The 25,422-nt window shown below is 43.1% G+C and overlaps 2 protein-coding genes across 13 annotated transcripts in view; one reads left to right on the top strand and one right to left on the bottom strand.

The window, feature by feature from the left end:
• Window positions 1–25,422, top strand: part of TEX10 (testis expressed 10) — a 221,172-nt gene that overhangs the window by 126,663 nt on the left and 69,087 nt on the right. For 6 of the 8 annotated variants that reach the window (XM_075062644.1, XM_075062643.1, XM_075062645.1 and 3 more), the window contains 2 exons: window positions 1,968–2,178; window positions 4,291–4,531. The exons of 1 other annotated variant lie outside the window; for it this stretch is intronic. In XM_075062644.1, coding sequence (XP_074918745.1) covers window positions 1,968–2,178; window positions 4,291–4,404 — 325 coding nt within the window. In that variant the 3' untranslated portion in view covers window positions 4,405–4,531. Of the gene's footprint in view, window positions 1–1,967; window positions 2,179–4,290; window positions 4,532–25,422 lie in introns of those variants that run through there. One more of the 8 variants, XM_075062650.1, reaches the window with a different exon arrangement.
• The window catches only part of INVS (inversin), a 220,578-nt gene continuing 199,578 nt past the window's right edge, over window positions 4,423–25,422 (bottom strand). For all 5 annotated transcript variants that reach the window (XM_032787152.2, XM_032787150.2, XM_032787151.2 and 2 more), the window contains 3 exons: window positions 13,422–13,654; window positions 11,267–11,344; window positions 4,423–6,591 (listed from right to left, as the gene is read on the bottom strand). In XM_032787152.2, coding sequence (XP_032643043.1) covers window positions 6,476–6,591; window positions 11,267–11,344; window positions 13,422–13,654 — 427 coding nt within the window. In that variant the 3' untranslated portion in view covers window positions 4,423–6,475. The remainder of the gene's footprint in view (window positions 6,592–11,266; window positions 11,345–13,421; window positions 13,655–25,422) is intronic.

Raw genomic sequence — 25,422 nt, 5'->3', positions numbered from 1 at the left:
CTGCTGGTGGCATCTGACTCAGATGATGAAAATGAACATGCATTGGTTCACACTGCTTTTGGATTTTTATCAGTCAGAACCCATCATCAGCATGGATGCATGTCCTCTGGAATGGTGGTTGAAGCATGAAGGGACGTATGAATCTTTAGTGCATCTGGCACGTAAATATCTTGCAATGCTGGCTACAACAGTGCCATGTGAACGCCTGTTCTCACTTTCAGGTGACATTGTACACAAGAAGCGGGTAGCATTATCTCGTACAAATTGTAACCAACCTTTTGTCTGAGTGATTAGCTGACCAAGAAGTAGGACTGTTTGGACTTGTAGATTGTCTTATCTTTGAATGCAGTTATTTTTTTGTACATAATTCTACATTTGTAAATTCACTTTTCATGATAAAGAGATCGCACTACAGTACTTGTATGAGGTGAATTGAAAAATAATTTGATTTTTACAGACCAAATATTTGTAATCAAAAATATAAAGTGAGTACTGTACACTTTGTATTCTGTTGTGATTGAAATTAATATATTTGAAAATGTAGTAAACATCCTAAATATTAAAAATAATGGTATTCTATTGTTTAACAGCATAATTAATCGTGATTAATTTTTTAAATTGCTTGACAGCACTAGTTTTTAGTTTTAGAATTTACATTAAAAACTATGTAGGACCTACCGTGTATACTCGATCATAAGCGGGTTCATTTATAAGCCGACCTCCCTCCCTGCCCCCCCCAAGATGGATAAGTAAAAATGGAAAAAAATTTATAACCCATTCATAAGCTGACCCTATAATTCAGGGGTCAGCAAGCTTTGGCTCCCGGGCCATCAGAATAAGCTGCTGGTTGGCTGAGACGGTTTGTTTACCTCAAGCGTCCGCAGGCACGGAGATAAACCTAAGTAAACAAAGTGTTCCGGCGCGCCAGCTGCTTACCCTGACGGGCTGGGACAGCTACTGGTGGGGAAACTTTTTGAGGGAGGAGAAGCTGGGAGTAAGGGGAGTAACCCCTGTGACCACCCCCCCATGTCTCCACCCCTAGCCTGGGACCCCCACACTCTCCCCATCCTATCCCTTCCCACCTTATCTGGGGAGGGCCAGGGGAGGATGTCTCTGGCTTGACTGGAGCTGCTCCGGCAGGCTGGGCAGCGCGGCCGCAGCATGTTCCAGTGGGCTGAGCCGGGTGGCACGGCCACAGTGGGCTCCGGTGCCCGGGTGGCACTGCCACAGCCTGCTCTGGGGAGCGGGGCCGAGTGACACGGCTGCAGCCTGCCAGCCCCGAAGCTGCAGCTGTTTCAGAGGCTGATGGGAGAGCAGCGAGGCCAGAAGCGGAGAGACTCTGGCCTTGCCTCTTCCCTTCTGTCTGCTGGATGTGCTGCCTCTCCTTGCGCTCTCTGTTGGCGGGGAGGGGCTGTGCCCCACCTCTCCCTCTCCATACCTGTTCATAAACCGACCCCCTTCTCTGGTGCTTCCCTTTTTTACTAAAACAATTCGGCTTATGAACGAGTATATATGGTAGTTATTATTTTATGGTTGATGAACACCTCATGTCCCTCTCCCTGCTTGTTGCTTGTGCCTTTTAAACACACACAGTAAAAGTTACTGTCTTTATCTCTGCTTGGTTGGAGAAGGGGTCTAATTACCACCATCGGTTAACACAAAGGCTTCCTCAATATCAGTAAAGTCCGGAAGTGGATGTAAATTTTATTCTCCTTTACTTGCTGTGTGACCCTTGTGGAATATTGTTGTATTTCTCTAATACTCTCTCATGTGGATTCACTGCATCCCCATGAATTGTCATGTGTGTATAGTTGAAAACAGACTATCAAATCTGTCCATCTTAACTTTATGGACACCTTGACTTGTGCAGATAAGGGTACAGTCTGGGAGCACACTTTCAACACACTTCTATTCTGCACTTGAGAAATTGCCAAGTCTGTTAATTGCTTGTTATTTCCTCTTCCCAGGGACACATTATGGGGATCGTGTATTTCAGTGCTAGCTCTCGTGCCACGAGTGTTTAGGTTGATGCTGCAGAGTCTTCAAGTGAGCAGGGCCTGTCGGGAAGAACTGCCTGTCATTGGTCAGTTGTTGCGTTTGCTAATGCAGCATGGACAGCTCAGGAGTCACATGGTGACAAGTGAACTTCTTGTGCAACAGATTGTCAAGGATATTATGGTATGAAACTATTTTTTTTTCCAGAAGACTTTAAGAATATCTTATTCTAGCAGTGAGAATAAACCTCAACAACCCTAAGTTGCACACAACACTCATTCAAATCACGTACAAAAAAAGCTGCCCAGAATGTGGCTCATGGAGTCCAAATTTTAGTCCATAGCTGCCTTCTGTATGCCTTGACAGGGCAGCCCACAGAATAGGGGGGGCTACCTGTGTGAATATGTGCTACTTATCAGTGATGATCCTCACTGGCTGCTATGTCATGAGGCATTCTCTGGGAATACCAAAAGCGTGCAGTGTGCCACTATCAGTCGGTGTCAGGAAAGCCATTCCATTGCTGCTGTGCAGATTTCTCTGCTTAGGCTCTCACTGACAAGGAAGACCAACCTCTAAACTTGTAGCCATGGGGAACAGTAGCCAGGTCAAGGGGCCCTGGACACCAGAATCTATTCAGTGGCAAAATGCATCTGAGGTTGGTTATTTTTGTTACAGACAACAACTTGATGTAGAAGGGACTTCAGTGAGGGAGACAAACTAGGGTCAACCCATGAGTTTACACTAAAACAGAAAACATTTGTGAAAAATGAGGAACCTGATAGTTTGTCACTGAGTTATAGAACAGCATCAGATTGGAACAAACTTTCCTAAAATATGTACAGCCACACTTCACTACCTGGGTGGGGAGAAAGAACAGAGACCCAGCACGAATCAGTGAGACCTAATCTTGAAAGATAGGCAGTTCATGTGGTGTCAGGCTTCCTGCTGTCTAACTGGGGAACATTGTGTAACCCCAAAACATGACTGTTATAACAGGTGCAGCACTTACTGCTTCTGTTTGCTGAGTGGGCTGCAGGCAGGATTTCTCAGCAGTGTTACTGTACTTGTTTTGGCACTGTCGATCTGAAAAGCAGGTGTCTCAAATAAGTTACTTGTTTTGATGGAGTGGGTTAGGATGTCCTTTAGCTTTAAAGCAGGAGGGCAAATGTGGCTTTTTTAGACTTCACTAGGTGGCTCCTTGAAAAGCCACAGCCTGTGCATTCCCCCAGGCCTGTCATGTCCACAGGAGCCAGTAAGGCTATAGCTGCACTTAGGGCGGTGTGGAGAGTACAGATACTACATGTGTAGCTAAACACCACAGTGAAAGGCAGGTTGTGTACTTGTCGCTGCAGCGTGTAGCTACACCCAGCAGTGAAAGGCTCCAGGAGCAGAAAAGGCTCTAACAGCTCCAGGGAGCTGCCGGAGCCTTTGCCCACTGCTTCCCCACTGCTAGACCCTTCCCTGAGATATGGGAGAGGCTGCTTGGGCACATACTGAGCCAAGCAGCACTCTGCTCTACTCACCTGTACCATGTCTCACCATCCACACTGCTACGTATAACTATGCTAGTGGGGATGCAGTGTTACTTTACACACCAGCCTAAGTGTCTATGTGCCCTGAAAGAGCCTCTGCCATATTCTGTGAAGAGACGATGACAGACGGCTTCTGGTGTTTAACACCATGGTATTTAAACCTGCTCGGCCAGTGGCTGTGGTGTTACACTCCTTGTTGGCATAATTAGCATGCTGGAGTGTTGTCTACCCTAGAGTGCTCAGTGGTTCATTCAGTGGTAGCCCTGGTGAGAATGTTTTTATAAAACTCCTGACTGTAGACATGGCCAGTGATTCTTCTTGCTGTAGTAGAGCCTCAATCATTTCCATTAATGATTTGGAAATGCATTGTAAATTGCAGAATTGGAACTAAGCAAACAAACATGATTAAAATAGCATAGAGACTGCATCATGGTACACTCTGAAATAGCAAGTGAACCACACTTAGTCACACACCCTTCATAGTATCATATAAATGATCTGTAGCTGATTTTGTAAAAAGTAATGAAGTCTTAATATGATCATTTCACTAGAGCGCTGTCTCTCTGCTAATGTTTCTTGAACTCCAAATGATGGCTTCTCCTTTTCTCAATAATTACATGGTGTGTAAGTGAACAAGGATTCTCTGTATTTGATTTCTTGTTTGCAATAGAATGTCTGGTTAACTGAAGCTTCCTGAGTAGTACTGTTAGTTTATTGGGTCACATGTGGGGTTTTTTCCAACCTGTTTCCTTTTTGCCTCCAGACATTGAAGAGTGGTGAAGTCCAAGAGCAGTGGCTAACAGACCTCCATTACTGTTTCAACATATATCTTGCCACACATCCACAGGGACCCGGTGCTATTAGCACAGAATATTGAAGAAATGAACATTGTACATCTGCTTTGAAGTGTTTACTTCCATTTAATTCTGAAAGGAAAATGTTGGGCCAATGTTTGTTACAAAAAAATTTTAAATGGAACTTTAAATAAATTTTTTTTCATAAAATCTGTTTGTACTACTTTCTTGCTTCAAGACCAAAGTAATGTAACATTGCAGTGAAAGTAGGTTGGTAAAAACTGACTGCAGGAGAGGATACGCTGAGGAAGTGAAAATATTAAATGCTGTCCTTGTGATGTGGAGAGCATCTCCTTTCTTTATTGGATTCTGGTATTGACTCCAGTCATTTTCCATTATTTATAACAACATTGAAATGATTTCATTGTGTAATATATAATGCAAAAATACTACTCCATGCTTTTTAAGGTGGAATAACAGTATTTTGGATATTTATTCTTTACTACGTTTCTATTTTTTATATTTAATAAAGTCAAAATAATATTCAACATGCTTAGGACAAAAGTTTAAAAAAGGAACATGTTATATAATTTTTTTCTTCTTACATGTGCACCAAAGTGATCCCCTTGTCTGCCTTTCAGTTTCACTTGTGAAGTCAATGGCAAAACTCCAGCTGACATCAGTGGGAGAAGGCCCCATGATGTGTGTGTCGATATATAGTGACAATTTCACTAACAAAGAAATTTACTTTGTTTTGAGGGGAGAGGGTGAAGTGGTGAAATCCTGGCCCCACTGACTTCTATAGGGCCAGCCTTTCACTCTAGAAACTTAACAATTAACATGGTCCTTTCTTTGAGTCACAATTTCTATCTAACACAATGTTCCCTGTTAGTGAAGAAGCACAGCACACAGGTTGCTGTTGAGCAGATGCACTCCTTCCTAGTGGAGGCTATATTTTCGGATACTTATTACAGGTAACTGCAAAGCTTTTGGTACTCTGAATTTGGGGTAAAATGAGACACTGACAAAGATTTTCTAAAATAGTTAACCCTTTAATATAACTGGCTCCGCACATCTACCGTGTGATTAGAGCAGTTTGGAAAAAATGATTTTAGTTCCACAGGAAATTCCAATACTTCAGCATTTGCTTTCATCCCAAAAAGTAAAATCAAATTTTTGTGGGATGACAAGTTCTGAGAAACTTTGCCTTGGAACTATCGAAACAAAAACTTGCATCATTTTTTGACTAAAATAAAAAATTGACAATTTCAGCCAAAATGAAATTGACGAAGGACAGCGATCTGAAAGATCATGAACATAAAGGATGGAGAGAAATTGATTAGGATATTCCCGAGGGGGTATGCTATGGGATGGAAATGAACAAATTTTAATATACAGCAATACTAGGAATATTCACTTGATAGCGGAGTGTGGCATCATCTCTTGAAAGGGTGGGAGCCATATTAGTTCACATCCCCCCGCTTTTAAATTTAAGAATAAATATGTGGATTGTATTGAGAAACTGGCTGTTTCATAGATCTGGATATTAACTGAGTGATAGGAGGGGAGATAGGGAGCTGAAATTCCCTCTAGATTAGAAGCCCAAATTTTTAATCTAAGTGTAGAACTAGCCCTTGTTTTATGCTTTTTACCTAGAGAAAACGATGTACTTATATTATTCTCCCAGGAAGTTTTATTTTAGCTTTCATAAATCAAAAGTGCTTTGATAGGGCTGGAGAAGGCTATATAATGAGCAGGCGCAGTATTAAGTAAGTTTTTTTTTATACCCCATATGTGACTGAACATAGGGCTGTAATTAACACACTCAAAACATATTTATGGATAATTTTGATAGGCTGGAATTAGCAATTTACAGAATTTCTCTCTCAACTTGATGAAAGTTGAAATTCTGTAATGCCAGCAAATAAATTACTCTTTAATTCTCATTTCATTCATACACGAAATGAGTTCAACTCCCTGGGAGTCTGGTTTGGCATACAGCACTGAGATAATACAATAACAGAAAATACCTTTCTTAGCTTAATATTTTGTATACTTTTTTCAATTACAAGAAAGATTTCATACATCCCTGTAGAACTGGGGAGTAGTCTTTAAGTTGTTTTCAGGTTCCCTATTACTGCTACTCAGCTTTGCTTAATGCTCAGGTCTTTTGGTTTTTGACTTTGCAGCAGTGGTTGGTCTCATGTTGTATGAAAACTGCTTCAGTTTTCCTTCATTCTCCAGCAGGTGAACATACTGCAGGTTGCTTACTGTAAAAACAAAAAATGTTGTTAGTTCTATGGGGTAATATTGATTTTTTTTTAAAAAAAGAAAAGCTGCAGTCAGCTGTGGATCCTAGTGTTCAAATCTACATAAACTATGACGACTTCATTGTGTAAATGAGGCCATTTAACAGAAATGTCCAAAGTTTCATCAGCTTGCCAGAAACAAACCCCTTTCTGACAACTCAGCCTGAGTCCATGGTTCTATTTCGCTCTATCGCAAGCCTGGGAGGCAGGCACATTCATTACTGCACTTTATGTAAATAGAATGTTCAGAAGTACTTAAATGACTTAGGCACCTACTTTGCTCTAGCTAATTATTGAAACGTTTACAGGTGACAGGCGTATCACTGGCAACTGAACAACTGGTTTGTTGAAATTGCCCAGGAAACAGCAAGATATCTTGTTTTGTATTGTTTGTGGGAGCTTGACGATTTACAAACCTTTCATTTGAAAACAAAACAAGAACCTCTCATAGCGTGCACAGGACTGTTCTAGACTTGCTCAGCTTTGAATTACGAGAGCAGAATCCAGCTTGACACCAGCAAAACCTGCTTCTGAAGTAGGGAATTCCAAACTCCCACTAGGTTTTCTATCATAGGTACAAAATATTGTATATCTGACAAACACTGGTGTGGTTTTTTTTAACCTAGTTCATGATCCATTGTGTAAATAACTTCCCTGCCACAAGACAGTATAAAGAATAAAAGTGCACAAGATTGTGAGAAAAAGACAGCCATTTACAATCAGTTCTTTTAAAGAAATACTTCTTGGTTGGATTATTTGTCAAACATGGTCTGGGCTGGCAGAGGAACTCTGCTCTCTCTCCCCTTCCTCATGGGCTAAAATAGATTTTTCAAAACATCCAGCAGGTTCAGTTTTTATCCTTTGCCATGTTCCTCCCCCCTCTCTTCTTGAGCAGTGGCTGTGCTTCCTTCCAGGGCTTGGCTGTTGTACCACACCTGGGGCGTAAGCTGCCTCCTATCAATACCAATTTTTTTTTGTCCCCATCCCAAAATTTTCAGCCTGCGTACACCAGTGAGAATGTTAAACTAGTTTGGGGCCAGTCCCCAGTTGGCAGATTTGTCACCGTACACTTTTTCACAAGGCACAAGAATGTTTGTAAGTGCCAATATTCTTCTCCTTCCCAGCTGTACCCGTCTCAGAGTGATGAATCAAATGTGAGTCCATTTTGACCTACGCTAGACAACTACATCAAAAATACTGTTTCTGGCATTAGCCACTGACAGCTCTGAACTTTTCCAACAAACTTAATGTCATGCACAAAGGGCGTCAGATGGAAAACATGTTATTGTCTTTAAGTCAGGGCTAAAGTTCCCTAAGCTCCTATTAGGTGAATGAAAGTAGGTATTGTTCTACAGGCCCTGGGCAAAGTTCCTATCACTATCCTACTTATCGCCAAGTTATGAAAGGTAAAGTCAACTCAAAGCTGCAAAAAAAAGCCTTTCTAGTTCATAAAAGACAAGTGCAGAGAGATTTGTTGCCCCTAAAGCCAAAGAACTAAGCAAAACACTATTTAACATCTATCTTCAGCTGTTCCATGACTCAGTATGCAAAAGTGGCAGATTAAACACTTGCCTAGTAGCTTTCTAGGCTATATGAGAATGACCAGAGGTTCTCTTAAATAGCGCAAGAAAGAGCATGTTTGTCTCGTGTGAGACAGAAATGTATCTACCATTATAATGTAACTCCAAGGGCAGCGCTGCTTTAAGACTTCCCTGGGACTTGAGAGAGCGCTAAACGAGTCGGAGAGCACCGAGAAAAGAGCCTAGGAACATTTTTAGTTTTCTTTCATTATTGTCCTAACACCAAATATTTTAAATCAAGGAGACAGCTTGTTAGGTACGCATGGTCTGCTTTTTGAGCCACAGCTGGTATGACTAGAGGGGACCACTCTGGCCATTCAAACTGACCCTCCGATTTTGCAAAACTAGTGATTGCATCACCCCTGCTACCACTGGTCTAAGCAGTTGCTGAATAACTGCAGACTAGTGCTTTAACACCTGTCCTCTTAGTCTGGTCCACTGTTTGCTGATTGAGCTTGTTGAGAATTTGTTCCCAAATTCTATTCACATCTTGTTCTTCCTCAGCCATTGCTCCCTGACCTGCCATCTCGTAAGAAACTCCTTGCTTTTGCAATCTTGAAGCTAATTACAAACTGTGTCAGCATCTCCCTCTTTTCTGGTAAATAGGTTAGCTCCCTTTTCTCTGGCCTCATGTCTTACCTTCCACTCATGATGGCATGTTGTTGCAGTTCTCTGCATTTAGCTCTACTTCATCTAAATCCTTGCTCAACCCTGGAAACCAGACCTGCACACAGTGTTACACGCCGAGACTAGAGATAAGACTTAATTAGCAACACCCAGAAATGTCGGCCTGGCTTCTGGTAGCAGTGAGACCTACGACTGTAACTCTTACCTAATAACACCTGGCTTTTATGTGGTGCTTTACAAAGGAGGTCGATGTCATTGTTCCCATTTTACAATGGGTAAACTGAGGCACACAGTTGAAGTGACTTGCCCAAATTCACTCAGGAGGCCTGTGGCAGAGCCAGGAATAGAACAGGTCCCTTGATCTTAGTTCAATTCATGTGGCCAATGTGTCCACATCCAATGGGCAGTTCTAGCAGGAAGGCCAAGGACTGAATGAACAGGAATAGGAATTTACCCAGTGCTAGGCCGACTTCTATGGGAGAGGTTAAGTACTGCAGAGAACAACCCTATGCTGCCAGGGGCCTGGCCTAATCTAGCATTAAAACAGACAGTGTGCGTAGCAGCTGGTGCACACCTGCCACCACAGCCATCAACTGCCCAGCTTGGGTTAGTGTATTGCTACTGGAGCATAATTTTCAGTTTCATTTAATAAACTGTTGAAACACTGTTTTTCAGGAGTCTTGGTAACTCCTGAAATTAGGAAAATAGTATTACAGAGAGAAAAAATGCCAATACCCTTTGCCCTGCTGAGTATATGAGAAAATGTCAGGGTATAATTCTTCCTTTAATGAGCAGGGTCCCTTAACACTCTCTTGTTCTCCCTGAGTCCCGGATGCCTTTCAGCAGCAGATCTGGGCTAATGGCTACTTATGAGAACTAAACTGGAAAGGCTGAATAGCTCCCACCGTAGTGTTTGTAGTGGAAAGTGGTGAGAGGGCACTAGCCCTTTCCCCATGTACCAGGATGCCCATTAGAAAGGGACTGGACCTGGCTCCTTTCCCCTTCATCCCTCACCCTGCCCTGCTGCCTTGAGGGCTGTAGGTAGCAAGGCTCCTCCCAAATGCAGAAGGCTGACATGAAAGGGGTTTAAGGAAGATTAACAGTTAGACTCCGCAGAATGATTCTAAGAGGGGCATTGTGGGCTCTGTGATCCCCAGATTAAACCTGTTTCATCTACCTAAATGGTAAATAACTTGGGGAAGCCACCATCTAGCACCTAGCAGAGAGGAAGGAGATTAAATTTTTACACAGCACTTTTCAGCATAGAGCAGTGGTGGGAAAGGCAGAGTGTGTGTTTGCATGGTATCTTGGGGAGCAGGAATGGAAACTGGGCCACAGTAATTAAAAATGAAGAGTAACAATAAAAATCCACCCCTCCACCTCCCAGTCCATCAATTGTTCCCGAACATCATCAGGAAACTACATCTAAACATAACGTGAGTGTGCAGAGTGTATGGCTTCTAGCTGTTAAAGGCTAGTGTACAAATGTGGCATACTTGAAAAGGGACAAGCGGCCAGTATCCCCAGCAAGGGTGTGGAGTAATCAGTTCTTGGTAACACCGGCTATGCTGTGCGGCAAGAAGGCTGAAGGCAGAGGGCTGCCTTGTAGCGCCAAAGGAATTCACCAATAACCTACTTGCTGCTAAAGTGGGACTCAGTAGTAGAAAGAAAAAAGAATCAGGAAGAAGAAAAATTCTTTCATCTTCACCACCTGTGTAACTGTCTCTCCCCCTCCCCACTAACGCTGCCTCTCAACTATATAACATCACAGCAACAGGGATTTTAAAAAAGTTTTTCCGCAGGAAGGTATCAGCCTAGCGTCACTGGGAGTTGGTTCACAGATATGACATCATAAAAAAGGTCTAACCAGCAAGCCAGAGTGTGTCTGGGCAGTATGGTCAAATGTGGATATCTGTGTCCACGAGCACATGTATGCAATTGTACTTGTCTAATTTTTGTTCACAAATTCCCAATGTGTGTAGAAATGTGGTATCTCTGCTTCCACATGGCCACCAGATACTGTGCTGATAAATTAAATGTGCACAAATATATATACACGTGCACACAGGTGAGTTTACACATCTCTCTTCCCCTTAAACTGCCATCATGTAATAGGGTTTTTCCTACTCAAATTTCTTTGCACGTATCTTGTTAAACAAACAAGTTAATATCAAAGAAAAATTAAAAAATAATAGAAGTCCAAAAGTAGTGACAGAACACAGAACCTCCGCTCTCAGGGTGCTCGCTGTCTAGGCACAATGATATCTTAGACCGGATGTTCACTTGGTTACCTCATTTTTTGGTTTTTATCATTATTACTATAGTTTTGTTTCCCTCATTTTCCTTTCATATTCAAGCCATCTAAAACTAACTATAACATTTTACATTCCAGAAATGCTTCCAAACCTTCACTAAGGCCGTACTCTTACCTGAGATCACATGCACATCAGAAAGCTTATGCTTTGAAGGTCTTGCTGGATGGCAAACTTTTCCTTCTTGAGAGCGCCCTTTAAAAAACAAACATGCACATTTTTACAAATTCACACCCAGCTGTGGTTATGTACAGTTATAGACCATTTCACTGGGAACTGCAGCACTCTCTTAATTTTAAACACAAAGATTTACATTAAAATCATCTTATCAGAAAGAGTCTCATAACACATTTATGATGGAAAATTAATCACACTGTTAATAATAGAATACCATTCAATTAAATATTTTTGGATGTTTTCTACATGTTCAAATATACTGATTTCAATTACAACACAATACAAAGTGTACAGTGCTCACTTTATATTTATTTATTACAAATATTTGCACTGTAAAAAACACAAGAAATAGTATTTTTCAATTCACCTAATACAAGTACCATAGTATCATGAAAGTTGAACTTACAAATGGAGAATTATGTACAGAAAAATAACTGCATTCAAAAATAAAACAATGTAAAACTTTAGAGCCTACAAGTCCAGTCAGTCCTATTTCTTGTTCGGCCAATTGCTCAAACAAGTTTGTTTACATTTGCAGGAGATAATGCTGCCTGCTTCTTGTTCACAATGTCACCTGAAAGTGAGTACAGGCATTCACATGGCACTGTTGTAGCTGGCATCACAAGATATTTACGTGCCAGATGCGCTAGAGATTCATATGTCCCTTCATGCTTCAACATCATTCCAGAGGACATGCATCCATGCTGATGACAGGTTCTGCTCAATAAAAATCCAAAGTAATGTGGATCCCAACGCATGTTCATTTTCCATCATCTGAATCAGATGCCACCAGCAAAGGTTGATTTTCTCTTTTGGTGATTTGGGTTCTGTAGCTTCCGCATCAGAGTGTTGCTCTTTTAAGACTTCTGAAAGCATGTGCCACACCTCGTCCCTCTCAGATTTTGGAAGATAGTTCAGATTCTTGGGGCGAGTGCTGTAGCTATCTTTAGAAATCTCACATTGGTACTTTCTTTGCATTATGTCAAATCTTTGGTGACATTCTAAATAAGAAGCAGGCAGCATTATCTCCTGTAAATGTAAACAAACTTGTTTGTCTTAGTAATTGGCTGAACGAGAAGTAGGACTGAGTGGACTTGTAGGCTCTAAAGATTTACAGTTTTGTTTTTGAGTGCAGTTATGTAATAATAAAAATCTACATTTGTAAGTTTAACTTTCACGATAAAGAGATTGCACTACAGTACTTGTATGAGGTGGTGAATTGAAAAATACTATTTCTTTTTGTTTATCATTTTGACAGTGCAAATAGTTGTAATCAAAAATAATAATATAGCGTAAGCGGTGTACACTTTGTATTGTGTTTGTAATTGAAATCAAGATATCTGAAAATGTAAAATAACATCCAAAAATATTTAATAAATTTGAATTGGTATTCTATTGTTTAACAGTGCTATTAAAACTGTGATTAATCGTGATTAACTAAAAAAAATAGTGATTAAAAAAATTAATCACATGAGTTAACTGCTATTAAATCGACAGCCCCAAAAATTGTTAATATGATCCATAATAGAATTTCAGGTAACTTTTGGGTAAATTTTGTAGTTTCAACACAAAACATGGTTAAATAAGTATATTTTCTTTTTAAGTTTTCCATAGTGTTTGGTTGAATAATTACCACAGTAAACCTGCGTCCAACTCAGCATATCTAACACTGAGTATGTGTACTTTAAAAATGAGCAGATAAAAACAGTATCACCACCTGATCACCACATTCAAACCAAATTCATCCCAAATTCAGGTCTGGTGAAATAGAAATATGAGGAGCTGTCTGTCTGTCTGAGGGACACCTGTCCTGGAGTAATAATGTGCAGTAACCCATATACTGTTTTAAGGTTAAAAAAATCAGGTTTAGAAATGATTTGCTTCTAAATGTATCCAAACTGTGCCCCCTCCCCGATTTATCTGTGTTTAAAAAGAAAAATGGATTTCTAACTCTGGTGCTGCAAATCCCTTAGTAACTTGAGAAGTATTAAAGCTATAACAGATTCCAAAATCTAGGAATATTGTTAGCTATGAAAGCATCAGCAACAGAACACTTAAATTCTGAAACTTTAAATTGCCACAACAACAGAATTACCATATATCTGCTTAAGGATGGATTGCTTGCTCGTTTTTATGGCTGAGTTGCTTTTATTTATAGATTTTAGGTTTTTACATGAAGACACTGATTTCAGAGGGCCATGGTTCAGCTGTTTCTTCCAAGCAACTTGGATGAAAAAGGCAGCTGTCTCTTGTCTCCATTTGTCTTCATCTTCTTTGCATTGCCGCTTAGCACTAAAAAGCTGGACCAACTTCTGTCTTAGCTGGTAACTGGAGAGAAGAGAAGAACACTTGTTTTAGATGACCTGTTTTAACTTCAGTGTTTTACATGCATCAGTTCACATGGTGGATTACATGAGTAACTGGGAAAACAAAATTCCCACTGATCTGACAACTCACTTGGATGAGGAATGTTTGCTGAGAAGTATGACTTCAAACTATCTGCAGCCAAAATAGTAATAAATAATGTACCAAAAAAATCACCAAAAGTGAGGACAGTCTTAAGAACAAAACTCCATAAGTGTGGTGTCATCCATCAATAATACTACCTCTGTTTTCACTGCATTCACAAATGAATGTAGTGGCAAACTTTTCTGGTGCATTCTCCTGCATATTTGCAAATTATTGACACAATATAGGGGAAGATACTGGCTGAGTCTATTTCCTCTTTCTACACAGAAACTGAAAGGCTCCAGGGCCTGATTCTTCACTGCCTTGCGGCTTTTGCCATCATTTATACCTGAGCAACATGGATGTAAAATGCTACCAAACCAGAATAACAGTATTATGCACCCAGAGTTCTTACTGCTGAAGGACTCTCAGTCCCTTCCCTGGTTTCTCCAATCTCTTAGTTCTCCCTAAATGTTTCACTTCATCTTTGCTCCCTCTTTCTTCCAGTCTCTCTCCTAGCCTTACCACTGCAGCTGTGACGTGTCACTGACGGTTCACAAACATCCCTTCATGTCCTCAGGATGAGGTCTGAGGCCCTCCCCTTCATTTGGTTAATAAACCCTTGCACAGAAGAGCTACATATTTCCTTGCCTCAAATGTTAGTAGTCTGCGCTGTACTGGCATTTCATACCAGAGAATAAACTGACCGGCCTAATAATCCTCTAAATCTTCCTGCTATGCCTTTCCCCCATGTTAACAGTAACTTGCTAATTATGACTGTATTTGACACTGGTGTTTGGCTGCTTTTCTGAAGTGAGTCAGTGAAATCAGTCTAGTTTCCACATCCCCATGAATCGCTATCACACCTGTTGCTGTTTGAGATCCATGCTGGAAGCCTCCACAGTGAAGACAAGGAAGGAACGGATGCAAATGGAGACAAATCCCCTCTCACTTGGGCAGTAATGGCAGCCTTGCAATGCTGCTGCCCAGGCTGTACTGGCTCTTTGAAATTTGGTTTCTAGCACCTTTTACTTTTGAGCTTGTTGTAAAACAAACTAATACACAGAATCTGAAGCAAAATCATTACCGGAATTTGTTATAAGCCGTTGGACCAGAAGGAGCATGAGACAGCGGACTGGATGGCTCAAGTGATTGTTAATGAGATCTAGAGGCTTTAACTGCTGCAATAGGTTGTCTATTCAAGTCCAGGTGACCAAAAGTTAGCAGCAGATGTGCTTTTTCTGGGGCCTGTGTGAAATGAGCTGGTGATCTCAGGTATGCCTATCACAAAAACCACTACCATCCCTACCCATGACTGCAGTTGCAGCAGAGGCACAAAGGACTGAATATGCATGAAATCTGAAGTACCCTCTCTTCCTCTGTGAGGTTGCCTGCCCATGTCAGATTGGTTTTGCAAATAGACACCACACAGTTTCCAGGGCTGTTGTTCTGACACTTTTCATGAGTTCTATATTCATTTAAAAAAGGTTGAGAGAGAGCTGGTGAAAAGCAAAGGCTAGTACCGACATGGGGATTTAACTATTCAAAACAGAGCAACACTATAATAGTTAAGTCAAGAAGCAAATAAACAAACATTTTGTTGCAGGACTTCTTCCAGAGACAAGGAAGCGTTATTCTCTGTGTGTTATGACTAAGCTCTGGTTACTTAACAATAAGTCATTACAGGAAAAAAACCTGTACACTGCTGGATAACTAATGACTTGCTATTAATTTAGTCTACAAAATGTATGTAAAGACGAATGTAGAAAAAATGTTTGGGTAATAGCTGTTTAACAGCTGAGTGGAAAGGAATGTTCAAACTGCACTCTGTGCTTGACAATTACTCTTGTATTAAGTGCTGCAGGTATTTACTGATCTATATATCAAATGGTCACATGGACATTATATCCCGTCATTGCGATCAAAGACCTCACAGAACCTTCTGGTAATTTTTGGAGAGACACAAATATTGCAGGGAACCAAAGGGGAGGGGAACCTATGTAGCTGTGCAAATATTCCAGAAAAATGTGTTTATCTGGTTCTGAGTTAAAAAAGAAGGAAAGCAGGGGGTTAAATTAAAACACACACACACACTCACTCACACACACACAGAGTGCTGCGCTTACAAAAATTCAAAGCTCAGCACACTAGGTGCATATTATATATCATGACTGTGAAGCGTATTTGTAGCAGGAATGAAAATGTGAGCAACCTATGTGCTCACATGGGTAATGAGGCTTTGAGCTTAAGAAAGTTGTTAGTAAAGTTGAAGATCTGTCTGAAAATAACAGACTGAAGTGCCTGATGCCAGCTGGAGACCTACAGGGACAGCAACCAAAAGATTTCCAGCTTTTGTCAATTCACTGTGGGCCCAAGAGAGTGCCACCAGCTTCAATGCACCAGACAAGGGAGCAAGGCGGACACAGGAACTGCAAGCCTCGGTGAGCAGGATAAGCAATTAACCTTTGGCAGGCCAGCTGCCTTAAGAGACACTTTTGAGGACTAAATTTGTGAAGTTTGTGGACTGTGGGAATTGAAACATTTTTCCGGAAAAGGGAAATTTAACGTGCACCACAGAAATAAGTTACTAGCGTGATGTCAATCCAGAATGCTGAAGGGTTGAGTTTGGTTGTATCTCTAACTGTTTTACATTTTCAATAAATACGGTAAATTGACTCTGCAAAACAAAGTAAGAGTCAAGTCTATTTAATCTCTTAGTTTAGTGGTTGGTGGAGTCAAAACACTCAGTTACATACTGTCATATAGCTTCATTAAAGTACGTTCCTACCTTTCCTGACAGGTTTCAGAGGGGAGCCGTGTTAGTCTGTATCAGCAAAAACAATGAGGAATCCTTGTGGCACCTTAGAGACTAACAAATTTATTTGGGCCCAAATAAATTTGTTGTTCGTCTCTAGGGTGCCACAAGGATTCCTCACTGTTTCTACCTTTCCTGACATTCTTCAAAGGCACACGGATCTTTTACATAAAGTGTAGGGCTACAGAAATAGTGCACTACTCAAAAATGCGCACTCCACAGTCATTCTACACTTGCTCATCCTGTTGTTGAACTGCTCTTTGTTGCGGTCAAGTTGCCCTGTGTATGGCTTCATGAGCCATGGCATTAAGGTGTAGGCAGGGGTCTCCCAGGATCACAATGGGTATTTCGACTTCCCCTACGGTGATCTGCTGGTCTGGGAAGAAAGTCCTTGCTTGCAGCTTCCTGAACAGCCCAGTGTTCCAAAAGATGTGAGCATCATGCATCTTTCTGGACCACCTGCGTTAACATCTGTGAAAAGCTCATGGTGATCCACAAACACCTGGAGAACCATCGAGAAATACCCCTTGAGATTATTGTACTCAGTGTCTAGCTTGTCTGATGCCAAATTGGAATATGCGTGCCATCTATTGCCCCTCCACACTTAGGGAAGCCCATTTGTGCAAAGCCATCCACAATGTCATGCACATTGTCCAGAGTCACAGTCTTTCAGAGCAGGATGCGATTAATGGCCCTGCACGCTTCCATCAACACAACTCCAATGGTTGACTTTCCCACTCCGAACTGGTTAGCGACTGATTAGTAGCAGTCTGGAGTAGCCAGCTTCCACAGTGCAATCGCCACACGCTTCTCCAGTGACAGGGAAGCTCTCATTCTCTTGTCCTTGCACCGCAGGGCTGGGGCGAGTTCATCACACAGTCCCATGAATGTGGCTTTCCTTATGGAAAAGTTCAGCAGCCACTGCTCGTCATCCCAGACATGCATCATGATGTGATCCCACCACTCAGTGCTTATTTCCCAAGCCCGAAAGCAGTGTTCCACTGTGCTCAGCACCTCTCTTAATGCCACAAACAATCTCATGTGGTAGCTACTACGCGTGGTGAGATCAACATCACACTCCTCTTGCCATTGTAGTTCAAGGAATAACTCCACTGCCACTCGTGACGTGTTACTGAAAGCGAGCAGCATACTGGTCAGCAGTTCAGGATCCATTCCTGCAGACTGAAAGAGGCAGCATGCGCAGTACACAAACCATTGAAAGATGGCACCAAATGCGGACGGAAGCACAGGGATTGCTGGGATGCAAAGCAATGCATCATGGGGCATTGGGACTGAATGCCCATGACCCCCTCTGCCTTCCCACAAGTCTTAGTGGCAAAAAAGAAAGAGGTGCTCTGTGGGATAGCTTCCCAGAGGGCACCACTCCACATAGCGCTTCAGGTGCCGCAACTGCGAACATGCTATTGCGCAGGCAGCTGATAGTGTGAACACACAACAGCAGTTTTCATTCTGTGCTCTCTGAGCAGTGCTGTAATTGTCGGCACTGTAACTTTGCCAGTGTAGACATGTCCTGGGACTGAGGGAAAGGATTTCAGCTAGTCAGACTGCCAGAGTATGGGGTGAGAGAGACTTTTGCTCTGAATTTACTGAGCTTGTTAACTACATATTAGCTGTGTTTCACCTTTTATTTTATTTTAATTCTGACATGTATGCCTCATTACTTGAAATCAATTAAAATCTTTTTTTTCTTAAGTTTTTAAACTTGTTTTATTGTTTCATCTAAACCAGTGTGTTTGGATTAAAGTGTTTGGGAAACTTCATTTGGAATAACAGGGTTTGTGCATATCATTTTCTATTAATAAAATTATACACTTTACATGAGCTGTGTTTTCCAGGAGAGGGCTGGGCAGTACAAAGCACACATTTCTGATGGAAGTCTAGGACTGGGAATTTGCTCGTGTTGCTCTGCAGTGTAATTCCAGAGAGGCTGGCCATAGCACTCAGACAATATAGCTAAGAGCAGTTTACACGCTTGAGGCTGTGTGTTAGCAGACCAGGGGTGGCTGCGCTCACAGTGAAGCAGTGTAAAAGGCTGGAGAATTGAGGGGAACAGAGCTGTTCAATAGTTCAGATTATGTCCTGGGTAACATCTAGAGCCGTACCAAATTTATGGTCCATTTTGGTCAATTTCGCCATCATAAGATTTTAAAAATCATAAATTTCATGATTTCAGATATTTAAATCTGATATTTCCTTGTGTTGTAACTGAAGGGTTCCTGACCCAAAAAGGAGGGTTGCAAGGTTATTGGAGGGGTTCATGGTATTGCACCTTTACTTCTGTGCTGCAGCAGGCAGCAGTGCTGCCTTCAGAGCAGGATGGCCGGAGAGCAGCAGCTGCTGGCAAGGAGCCCAGCTCTGAATGCAGCACCACCAGCAGCAGCAGCGCAGAAGTAAGGATGACATGGTATAATATTGCTGTCCCTGTTTCTGTGCTGCTGCCTTCAGAGCTGGGCCCTTGGCCAGAAACAGCCACTCTCTGGCCACCCATTGCCACTCTTGCTTCTGTTGTGCTCCTGGGTTACTGCCTTCTGAGCTGGGTGCCTGGCCAACATCTGCTGCTTTACGGCCACCCACCTCTGAAGGCAGCACAGAAGTAAGGGTGGCAATACCATGATCCCCTACAATAACCTTGCAATCTCCCCATGACCTCTTTTTGGGTCAGGGGCCCCCAGTTTGAGAAATGCTGGTCTCCCCTGTGAAATCTGTATAGTACATGGTAAAAGTACACAAAAGACCAGATTTCATGGGTGAGACCAGATTTCACGGTCTGCGATGCATTTTTCATGGCCATGAATTTGGTAGGGCCCTAATAATGTCACATGCAGGGCCCGGGAGTGTATTTTTTTCCATTGAGTACTTTTTCTATTATGAATTATGAGTGACTTTTATCCCGTATTGCTTTACATACTACTGAATATACAAGTATAACTTCAGCTAACACCAAATATTATACAAACTATATACAGGGATCAGTGCATCTACATCTTCGGTGAAATGTGCTGACTTTTTGACGCACTATCCTAGAACGGAAAGTGACATATAAGATTCAATCAAAACTTCAATGAGAGTTTAAATAGTAGGCAATGTAATTACCCAAGTTGGAATTTGCTTCAGGCCTCAGGTTTTAATGCCCCAATTTTTGTGAAAATTGCCATGGGATCCTTGCTCATCACAAAGAGTCAGAACCTACTTTTTATGTGTTAAATAAAAGAAAACATTTCCAGCAGCACAGTGCCCCCTATAACCTTGTTGGGGCATTGATTCAGTAGTAAGTGGAAAAAGTGCTCCCTACTGAACCAATACAATACTGCCACATACTGCCGGCTGTGTTGTCCTTGATGTCTCCTATCCCAGTAGTGAGCCACCCCAACTCTGTTTAGCTTGTGATAGATCACAGAGGCACAGCACACAATGGTGTCCTTGCAGATCACTTTCTTTTTTCTAGAACATTTAACTGTTGGTTCTGGCAAGAAAAATAGGTCTAAGGACAGCTATTGCCATCACTGAGGTATTTATGAAATGCATTGTGGGAATTTGGGGTCACAGCTCTGAGCACCATAATAAGAAACTCTGGGTCATCCATACTTCGTTACAAAAAAAAAAGCACAATGTTTCACAAGGAGATGAGGAGGAAAAATCATAGTGGGAGCTACTGCAGAATCCCTGCGGAACAGAAGAAGAGCTAAGGGCAGACGGCGTGATAGAGCTGGGAAATGAAATGATTCTTTGTCTGTTCACCAGACCAAGTGAAGGAAACATGCCAGAAACAGTGAAAGTTTCCTGGAAACAGAAGATGACATATGTATGAACATAAGGGAGACACCACAAAACAAATGAGAAAAATCAGAGAGGAACCCCAGGATTAATTAAAAGCACCACAGAGCAGGACTGGAACTTCTGTCTGCAATAGGAGTGTACCCAGAGAAGGTAAAGTGACTTCCATATTCCAACAGCAAGTAAAAAACTAACTGGAAATATACAGGCCTATAAATCTAACCTTGTTTTTCAGGGGCATTAAGAGGCAGAACAGGAGCACAGATACAGATTGGTTCAAGTTAGTGTGAATGCTGAAATAGTCATACTTGAAAGTTAGGAATATAGGAATTGCCAGATCAGACCATGGTCCATCTGTTCTGTATCCTGTGTCTAGTAGTGGCCAGTAGCAGATGTTTCAGAGAAAGGTGAGAACTCCTTATACTGCATCTAGTTAATCATACAACATTACAGGTGAAACATCGCTTCCCACCCTCTACAGGTAACAAGCTCATTTGCCTTTGTATATTCCTCTTAGCTCGCTTACCTGCAAATTATTCATCTACCAAACACTCCCTTAACACAATCTTGTTCAACTGTCTCACTATTCTTGTTGCAGTGAATGTCACAGATAGACTAAACCAGGGGTAGTCAATTATTATTTGTTAAGGTCCAAATTTCTTAGTCAAGGTCCAGACCCCCATCCAGCTCTCATCCCCTAACCACCTGACTGCCCCCTAAGCTGCCTGATCGCCTGCCGGCTCTCCTACTACCCTGCCCAGAGAGTAGGGTAACCTTATTTCCCTAAACTGAAAACAGGATGCATGGGGCTGGCCTGAACCACCTGGTACTGCTGCTTCCCCCGCAGCAAATTTTTCTCTGTGCCCCCCAGTTGAGCCAAGCAGCAGAGATAGGAGGAGGGGAGAAGAGGAATGGGTATGGGCTGGGATCTGGGCAGCAAAGCAGCGTGTGTGTGTGTGAGTACTTCTGAACTCGGAGCCAGGAGCTGAAGCTATTGGACTACGATCCAGCTGGCCTTGCAATGCCCCTTTGGGGGCTGGGAAAGCAGAAGGGCCAGAAGGGGACTCCGGGTAGCGGGAGGAACCAAGGAGACTGCAGATAGCAGTCATGGGGAGAGCTGGGATGTGGCAGAAGCAGGTGACTGAAGGTGGACAGGGGAGGGAACAGGTCAGTTGAGGCACAGGCTGGAAAGGGCTCCAGGGACTGACCCCACAAGACAGGCTCATCCCTGCGCTGCTGCTGATGGTGCTGAGGCTGCACAAGGAGCCGCTCAGACACACATTGTGCCCCACAGCCTAGTCCAGCTGCTTGACCCCTGCTGGGAGGTCTCCATTGGGGAGCAGGCCCAGCTCCAGGCCCAGCTCAGCTTCAGCCTGTGCTAGGATTACCACCTTTGAAATGCAACCCCCCGCCTGGCATCCTCAACCCACAACTCTTCCCCCTTCAACAGCCACTTATAGTATCTAGAAAGAGAAAACATACATAATATTGATAACATCGCATATTTCCTCACTCTCACGTGACTCAAACCCTTTCTCACACACACGCAGTGCACTTGCACACTGGTGGGCAGACAGCCACTGTATTTTCAACAATTTTGATCTGTTACCGCTTAAGCTGCAGAAGCAGGAACATTGCAGCATCTTTAGCTGGACACACAAAGTTTTAACATCAGATGTCCCAGTGTATTGTGACAATAAAGCAAATCTTTAGACCCACGTTAAAAAAACCTGGCACATTAAATTATTTTTAGGGCAACTGGCAAATCCATAAAAAAAACTGGCCAGGCTGGTCAAATACCAGCCATGTGGTAGCTCTAACCCACGTGATCACTGAAAAGCGTCTGGTGGTCCAGATTTGGCCCGCGGTCCACCTACTCACTACCCCAGACTAGAGAATCATATGCACTGCAGAGATTTCTCTACTGAATCACCCACCGATGCTGTCTGGTGTGCTGTGGAAGGGAGAACAGAGCCAAAGCTCCACCCACTGCCCACAAATGGGGAATGCAGTGGTTCTGTGAAACCTGCTGCCACTCTCATGCTGTGTGCAGCAGTACACTAGCCAGTGCAAGATGGTAAGGGAGTGTCTATGCTTCCTTACTAGCTTGCATGGCTACATAAGCTAGGCCACAATCTGTCCTGTAAGCCTTACTGTACAAAGCAGCATGCTCAGTCACCCTACCAGTTCAGGACTGCGCGCGCTCTCTCTCTCTCTCAACCCTTATCCACACTTCTGCATGATTAAGCCCAATCAGCAAAATAAATGTCCATCATACCATAAACTTGGACTGTATATGTGTGTGATGCTGTATGATCAAAATGTGACCATATATATAATTAATATTGCCACTGTTAGACAATTGTAACAAATCTTGTACAAAGTATATCATGTAAGATGTCAATGGAAAAGTTATGATGGGCTACATAAAATTATCCTAAATTCATGTATCATCACTGTATCTGAAGTTATGAATATTGCTCTGTGTATCTGTATCCCAAATGTGTTTGTTCCTGGGGTAACACCCACCTGGTAAAATCTACACTGAAGCTGTATTGAGGACCCAAAGGCAATTAACACTCAAAATGGGCCATAGAAGAAGCTTGTCATTCCCGGTGAGCTGTTCTGTGGATGCCCCAGCCAGATGGGTAATGACTAAGGCTCCATGTTTGTTATGGAGGTTGCGGAAATCATGGATTCTGTGACTTCCTGCGACTTCTGCAGGGGCCGGTGTGGCTGACCCCAGAGCAGCCCGAGCAGCTGCCCTAGGGACAGCCACACTGGCTGCTGCTGGAGCAGCTCTGCAGCCAGCCCCACCAGCTGCTGCTCTAGCAGCCTGTCCCCGGGACCGCCCAAGGAGTAGCTGATGTGGCTGGCCCCAGGGACCACCTGAGCAGCGGTCCTGGGGCAGCCGGAGCAGTGGTTGGCCCTGGGGCTTCCCCCACTCATAGTGGCCAGAGCAACTGCTGGTCCCCCGTGGCCTCTCTCCCCCCCCCCCCCCGCCTGACAGTGGCCAGATCAGCAGTGAGCCCCCCAACGGCTTCCCTCCCCCCAGCAGCAGTCAAAGCAGCAGTGGGCCCCCTGGGACTTCTCCCCCACCCAGCGGTGGTCGGACCAGCAGCAGGCCCCCAGGACTACCCCGCCGGCAGTGGCAGGAGCAGCAGTGAGCCCCCTGAGGCTACCACTGACAGCTGGTGCTGCAGGAATCCCAGGGCTACTCCCCAGGCAGTGGCAGGAGCAGAAGTGGGCCCCCTGCAGCTGGTGCTGCAGGATTCCCCCCTACAGTACCACCCCTGTCACAGCATCCCCTCCCACCCCTACAATTCAATCAGGGTATTTATGGTATAAGTCATGGCCAGGTCATGGGCCATGATTTTTTGTTTCTTGCCCATGACCTGTCCATGACTTATACTAAAAATACCAGTGATGGGGCAGCCCTGCCCCGCACTAACCCCAGCAGCATCAGACCAGTAGCTCTGATGGAGGAAGTCCCGCTCTGTTCGTACTGGGCATACTCCAAGTGCTCTGGGAGTGTAAAAGGAGGGAATTCAGCTCAGTCTGGGTGGGCGGCCCGGTAAGCCTCAGCCTGTCTCAGTAGGACCTCCCCTGCTGAGCCTGTGGCAAGGTCCTATGGCGCTATTAGGGTCAATTCTATGGTCTCTGGCCACTAGGCGGTGCTACCCCATAAGCAGGGGCAATCCTATGGACTCTGGCCACTAGGCCGTGCTGTCTCGTAACTAGGGACAAATCCTATGGACTCTGGCCACTAGCCCGTGTTGCCCTGCAACAAGGGGCGTGAACCCTCACAATACCCATGATTAAATCATAGCCTTAGTAACGGTTGCCCCTGTGAGTCACTGAAGCACGTAATGACATGTGATATGCTCATGTGACCCTGGACTCCACCTTGGGCCTCTACTTTTCCACAAACTGTGGGGGCTTGGCTACACTCACACTTTACAGCGCTGCAACTTTCGTGCTCAGGGGTGTGAAAAAACACCCCCGAGTGCTGCAAGATGCAGCGCTGTAAAGAGTCAGTGTAATCAGGGCGGCAGCACTGGGAGCGTGGCTCCCAGCGCTGCACGCTACACCCGTAAAGGATGTGGTTTACGTGCAGCACTGGGAGAGCTCTCTCCCAGCGCTGCTGCTCTGACCACACTCACACTTCAAAGTGCTGCCGTGGCAGCGCTTTGAAATTCCAAGTGTAGCCATACCCTTAGGCTGTGGGCTGTGTGTTTGAAACGAAAAAATTTCAGGCAGATGGCAAAAGGTTTAAAAGACACTGGAAACATCTCCATCTTGCCTCTTTCATGCTCGGATTCTCTAGACTATGGACTTACAACTAAAAGGAGCATTCCAATCTATGGACTGAGAACTTCCCAATCTTTTGGAAGTTACCAGAGACTTTACAAGCCAGCAGTTTATTTCATTACTGCTACAAACCTGATAAAAGAACTTTGCATTTATTGTATGTATATGTCTATTAACCATTTTAACTCTCCTTCTTTTCTCTTATGAATAAACCTTTAGATTTTACTTATGAAAGGATTGGCAGCAGTGTGATTATTGGGTAAGATCTGAGTTATATATTTACTTGGGTATGTGGCTGATCTCTTGAGACCAGAAGAACCGTTTTGCTTGATGAAACTGGCTTTCAATAACCACTCATCACAAAGCCTAGTGTCTCAGTGGTGAAATAAGGGCTGGAATGCTTAAGAAGACTGCATTTTTGAATTCTTGTTAACTAGTGTGGTCAGACAGAAGTTTATTTTGGTTACTGGCTTAGTATATATTTAAGTATAGAATAACCATCAGTTTGGGTGAGTGTGCTGTATTGCTCAGCAGTTTGTCACCATGCCTCAGTGGTCACAACTGAGACTATCAAATTCAGGACAATCTATAAAACTTTTGTTTTATTTAATTTTAAAAGGAAATTAACACTTTTTAGACTAAGGTATACAGAGACTTGGAAAGATTAGATTATCGGTATACATTAGTAATTATCGTTTTCTGTCTTCACACAAAAAATGAAGAAGTG

This window comes from Chelonoidis abingdonii, chromosome 2 (assembly GCF_003597395.2).
Source record: "Chelonoidis abingdonii isolate Lonesome George chromosome 2, CheloAbing_2.0, whole genome shotgun sequence".
Lineage (NCBI taxonomy): Eukaryota > Metazoa > Chordata > Testudines > Testudinidae > Chelonoidis > Chelonoidis abingdonii.
The sequence above is the reverse complement of the archived record's forward strand: the minus strand, read 5'-3'. Positions and strand labels throughout refer to the sequence as shown.